Source organism: Puma concolor, chromosome D4, assembly GCF_028749965.1.
Source record: "Puma concolor isolate L17-30 chromosome D4, mPumCon1.1.hap2, whole genome shotgun sequence".
Classification (NCBI taxonomy): Eukaryota; Metazoa; Chordata; class Mammalia; order Carnivora; family Felidae; genus Puma; species Puma concolor.
In genome coordinates, this window is record NC_141679.1 from 11,840,791 (window position 1) to 11,846,790 (window position 6,000).

At 47.3% G+C, this 6,000-nt stretch overlaps 1 protein-coding gene across 2 annotated transcripts in view; it reads left to right on the forward strand.

The window, feature by feature from the left end:
• FXN (frataxin) overlaps positions 1-3,488 on the forward strand; it is a 23,577-nt gene extending 20,089 nt beyond the window's left edge. For both annotated transcript variants that reach the window (XM_086684962.1, XM_086684961.1), the window contains one exon: positions 2,886-3,488. In XM_086684962.1, coding sequence (XP_086541088.1) covers positions 2,886-3,134 — 249 coding nt within the window. In that variant the 3' untranslated portion in view covers positions 3,135-3,488. The remainder of the gene's footprint in view (positions 1-2,885) is intronic.
• Positions 3,489-6,000: the final 2,512 nt, after the last annotated feature.

Consider the following 6,000-nt stretch of genomic DNA (forward strand, 5'->3'; position numbering starts at 1 on the left):
AGCTTCGACTCCAGGGCATTGAATCCCTCCTGCCTCTCCCGCTGACCTTTTTCAATCCAGTGGAATAAAAGATTGTGTTGCAGGCCCCCTGCCCATGCTGCATCTCAAGGCCTGAGAACGTGCAGGGAGAGGGTCCCTCGTCCGTCTGGATCCATCTGGATCCGTCTGTGTGGTTATTAGAGAGTTATAGAGAGACACTCACAAAAAGCTCTCAGACCAGCCTTCCTGGGCCATTTGTTAGCACTTCCAAAGAGAACACACACTGTGAATTGGGAAAGGCCCAAATATAACCAGGATGGAGTTCTTTGAAAGCCCAGTGGTATTTGCATTAAAAAAAAAAAATAACTCTTCTCCTGTCCCAATGTTCACATAATTTTTAGGCAGTTAATATTATACTGTTTATCGTGCAAGGGTGTGTAATTATTGGTTCAAAATAAGTAAAGCGTTGTGCCTCCTTCACCCCAACCTCATCGAGGAAGTAGGTTATAATTTAACAAAAACAATCCCAGAAATCACTCATTTCTAGCAAGGCCCCTTACAGATTGCATTGGTTTTTTAGACCCAGCCAGTTTATTCGAAGTTGGATGTTTTACCCTGTGTGGGCCAATCACACTGTTCTCTTTGGCCTCAAACAGTTGTCCCAACCCCCACCAGAGAGGTGATAACTGTCCATGCTTACCTTCACCCCCGGAGGAACTGGACGAGAAACTGAGTGGACCAATTCAAATGCAGCCATCACCTTTGGGGACCGGTGGCTGTATAAATACCGGGCAGGCCACCGGATCCCCTGGTGATGGCTCAGTTCCCTCCGTGTTGTATCTGGAGGCTGAAAAAGCCCGCCTCGTGTTTGGACACACCTGCCAGTGATGGGCTCCTAGCCCAGGATTGTTTAGACTGTCATTCTTGATGGGAATCTGGAAAGAAAATCTGCCAAGGAGCCATTTACTATCACAGGTGCTGTGTTCCCCAAGGAAAAACAGGGTTATTTTCCACTGGACTTTTCACGCCCAAAATAATCTTTCGTGGGGCTGCATTTCTGATATTTTAGAGGCTTTTTTCAGATGACAGTTTTTGGGGGGTGTAGAAACATTGGCCTTCCCCGGCCACCCTGCCCACTCGGGGAAGTTGTAGGACAGGATACAGCAGAGGCCTGGGTGGGCACCGGGACGCCGGTGCCTTGACTCCAAGCCCTGGGGGGCAGTGGAGGGGTCTGGGGGGTCCTCACGCTGCACCTGGCACTCCGGCAGCAAGTCAGAGACCAGGGCCAAGCGCGTGTTCCATGGATTTGGTCCAGACTGTCAGTTCTTGGTATGTGGCCCGGATACTTTGTATGTGGCAGGTTGTGCGTATTGAACCAAGCCCTCCGTCCTTGTGGCTTACCCCTCTCATCTCCGTTATTAGGCAAGGGTTCAAACCCCAGCATTTGGTTGATAATACAGAAACCTTTCATGTTTTTATAGCCCCCAAAGATGCTCCCCTTCTAAGCGTCTCTCTTCCCTGGCAAACTCCTCCCAGTCTTGACGTCAGGAGATCGCTCCCTGAGTGTGCAGGTGAACCCAGTGCCCCTTCTCGTGGGCCCCCGGGGTTCTCTGCTTCACCCCCGTTGGGGCATCACGGTGGACCAGCACTGTCCGCTGGCTTGCCCGCCCCCCCCCCCCACCCCCTGCACTAGGCCGAGAAGAGGCAGGACTGACGGGCACAGTTCTGCACCTCTGGAATGACACCACACGTCAAAACCCAAGCTCGCCCAGGCCCACACAGATACAGCATCCCAGCATGAATGGATGGATGGATACTCTTGTTCCCTGGGTGAGCTTGAGGTGGAGGAACTCTCTGTTTCGTGGGCTTAAAATTGAATTAAGGAAAAATATATATATTTTTAAATAGTTTACGTGTTTGCCAGGGGCTGGGGAGAGGATTGTGAGGGAGTAACTGCTCCATGGATACACAGTTCCCTTTTGGGGGGATGAAGGGTTTTGGTAGATAGAGGTTGTGGTTGCACATGTTATGAATGTACTAAAATAATAGTAAGAAGAAGAATATTGGTAAGGGACAAATCATGCCAGTGGTACACAAATGGCCATAATTTTAAAAAACATTCTGGGGGCGCCTGCGTGGCTCAGTCGGTTAAGCGTCCGACTTCGGCTCAGGTCATGATCTCGCCATTCGTGAGTTCGAGCCCGACACGGGGCTCTGTGGTGACAGCTCAGAGCCTGGAGCCTGTTTCAGATTCTGTGTCTCCCTCTCTCTCTGATTCATGCTCTGTCTCTCTCTGTCTCAAAAATAAATAAACGTTTAAAAAAAATTTTTTTTTAATAATATAAATAAATAAATAAATAAAATAGAAAACACTCTGGAGTGCCTAGGAGGCTCAGTCAGCTAAGTGTCCAACTTCAGCTCAGGTCATGATCTCACAGTTCGTGGGTTCAAGCCCCGCATCGGGCTCTGTGCTGTTCAGAGCCTGGAGCCTGTTTCGGATTCTGTGTCCCCCCCTCACTCTTTGTCCCTCCCCCTCACACACTCTGTCTGTCTGTCTCTCTCTCTCTCTCTCTCTCTCTCAAAAAGAATAAAATAAACTTTAAAGAAAAAAAAAAAAACCACCGCCTCTGACATAGCACATATCATACGTGAGTTGGGAAAAGCAAAAGGTCAGAATGTCATCTGCAGACTCATGGAGAGGGTTCAGATGTTTTCAGGACTCTTGAATCGTTCCAGAGGGTTCACTGTGTACTTGGTCTTAAAAAGAAAGACCCTGAGACAAGACAGGCGTCTGCCTTGTGAAATGTACTTTCTGGAGCGTCACGACGGCTGGTGTCTGGGTGGCCGCGTATGGGGAGTCAGCATCTGTCCGCGCAGACCCTCTGAGGATCTGTTGTGTCTTGCAGTGGGCCGAAGCGCTACGACTGGACCGGGGAGAGCTGGGTGTATGCCCACGATGGCGTGTCCCTCCACCAACTGCTGACCACCGAGCTGACGGAAGCCTTAAAAACCGAATTGGACTTATCTTCTCTGGCCTATTCCGGGAAAGGCACCTGACGCCCAGCCCAATTCCAAAGACATTAAAAGCTGTGATGCCAAGACCCCTCCTTCGTCCTGCAGCTCAGTGTCTGGTTTTTTTCCATTCCCACCTTTGAGGACACTTGCATTGCTGGGAATGGCTCCCCAGAAAGAATGCGTGGCTTCCCACCCTCCCCCAGGTTCGGATGTTTAATTTCCATAGTTTCTTTGTTTTGTTTTGGGATTTATTGTCCGATTTCCTCCCTCACAGGATATCACTTCTCTTTTATAATCGTCCATATGCTCCTACATTTGTATGTAGCCTTACAACCGGGAAAAATCAGAAGGGACACTTCCAGGAGAAAAGTGACTTGATTTCACTATTCATTCTTTGAAGGACTCAGCTGCAAAAAGCCACGTGAAAAGCGGCTGGCCGGCCTCATCTTTCTGTCCCCAAATGAGCCTCATTAAAGAGTTGCCTATAAACGCTCCCTGCCACGCCTCTTGAAATTGTAAACAGGGGCGCCTGGGCGGCTCAGTCGATTAAGTAACTGACTTCAGCTCAGGTCATGATCTCACAGTCTGTGAGTTCGAGCCCCGCGTTGGGCTCTGTGCTGACAGCTCAGAGCCTGCAGCCTGCTTCAGATTCCGTGTCTCCCTCTCTCTCTGCCCCTCCTCCGCTCTTGCTCTGTCTCTCAAAAATAAATAAATGTTTAAAAAAATAATAAAAAAAAAAAAGAAATTGTAAACACTTCTCAGCCCTTTGGAATGAAAGTGTCGTTGACATTCAGGAATTCTCAAACCAAAGGTCATTCTCTCTTTGCACTTTGTGTCTGCCAAGGTGTGGACTGCTAGAAACTCAGGGTGATGTGATGCCTTTTCTTCTACAGAGACACACATATACATCCATATGCACACATTTCATTAATTGTGTGTGTGTTTGTATATTTTTTAAATGTTTATTTTATTTTTGAGAGAGCATGAGCAGGGGAGGAGCAGAAAGAGACGGGGACAGAGGATCTGAAGTGGGCTCCATGGTGACAGCAGAGAACCCAACGTGGGGCTCGAACTTACCAACTGTGAGATCATTACCTGAGCCAAAGTTGGATGCTTTAGTTGACTGAGCCATCCAGGCGCCCCTGTGCGTGTGTGTGTGTGTGTGTGTGTGTGTGTGTTTAAGTTAAAGGTACTTCTAGAATCAGCTGCTATAGCACAGGTCTGAGAATGCAAAGAATCTCCCAAAGACAAGAGGGGAAAAAGAACCATCTTCATAAGCTCTTGGGTGTAGTATTATAAGCTAGGTCAGTAGTATAATAAGCTAGGTCACGGGGGTGAGGAGGTGCTTTGTAAATTATGAACAACCACATAAATAAAAAGATGTTCATGTTAATGTAAGGAGCCCCTGTCCTTCCCTTGGCTCAGGTCACCCTCTTCTTGGGAAAGAAAGGTTTCTCAATGACAAGTATGTGCAAACCTGTGGCATCATGGTTGTCTATCTCTGGGTGGGTTTCACAAGCTCCCTGGACCTCGGTTTCCCCTCATGTTAAACGAGAGGGTAGACCCGCATAGAATATAGTCATATAGTCAATTCCCTGGGTGGCTCAGTCAGTTAAACGTCCACTTCAGCTCAGGTCATGATCTCCCAGTTCGTGAGTTCCAGCCCTGGTCGGGCTCTGTGCTGACAACTTGGAGCCTGGAGCCTGATCCGGATTCTGTGACTCCCTCTCTCTCTGCCCCTCCCCTGCTCACACACTTGTCTCTCACTCTCTCAAAAATAAATACACATAAAAAAAAGAGAAAGAAGGAAAGAAAGAAAGAAGGAAGGAAAGAAAGAAAGAAAGAAAGAAAGAAAGAAAGAAAGAAAGAAAGAAAGAAAGAAAAAGAGAAGGAAGAAAGAATATAGTCAGTTCCCAATCCAGACATGCAGTGGTCCTGTCAGGCCAACTTAACAGGCTGGTTTTATTTCCTTCTGGTAGACAAGGAGATGACAATGAATGATTTTTTTTAAGCTGTAGAGTAACTATGGTTATTGGTTTGCTCTACTTGAACTTCAGTTGAATTCAAGTTCATATAATACCCATCTGATCGTGTCCTTGCCGTTGGCAACTTGTGCTGTAGACTGAATGTCTATTCCCCTGAAATTCCTGCGTTGAATCCTAACCCCCAGTGTGATGGCATTAGGAGGTAGGGGCCTTTGGGAGGTGATTAGGTCATAAGGACAGAGCCTCTTGAATGGAATTTGTGCCCTTATAAAAGAAACCCCAGGGAGCCCCCACCCCTCCCACCATGTGAGGACTCAGTGAGAGGACAGTCATCTATGACCCGGGGAGCAGAACTTCACGAGATACTGAATATGCTGGGCCTTGATCTTGGACTTCCCAACATCTAGAACTGTGGGAAATAAATTTCGGTTGTTTATAAGTTACCCAAGGCTATGGTATTCTTATAGCAGCCCAAAAGGACAAGACGCCTGCCACACCATAGGACCTTATTTTAATCTTTACTGATCTGCATGTTGCACATGAAAAAAACAAAGCTCAGGAATATAAAAAATCACCCAAAGTAACCTGTTTGGTTACTTTTTAAGTTTATTTATTTTGAGAGAGGGAGAGAGAGATCATGAACAGGGGAGGGGCAAAGAAAGAGGGAGAGGGAGAATCCCAAGCAGGCTCTGTGCTGGCAGCAAAGAGCCCAGCTCAGGGGCTTAGGCTCAGGAACTGTGAGATCATGAAAAGAACTTTTTTTTTTTACGTTTTTATTTATTTATTTTTGACAGACAAAGAGCACAGGGGAGGGGCAGAGAGAGAGGGACAGAGAGAGAATCCCAAGCAGGCTCCATGTTGCCAGCACAGAGCCAGATGGGGGCTTAAACTCACAAACTGTGAGATCATGACCTGAGCCCAAACCACCAGTGGAACACTTAACCGACTAAGCCACCCAGGCGCCCCAAAAAACAACTCTTAACAATAGAACGATATAAACAAATGCTAAGTGGATATTTAA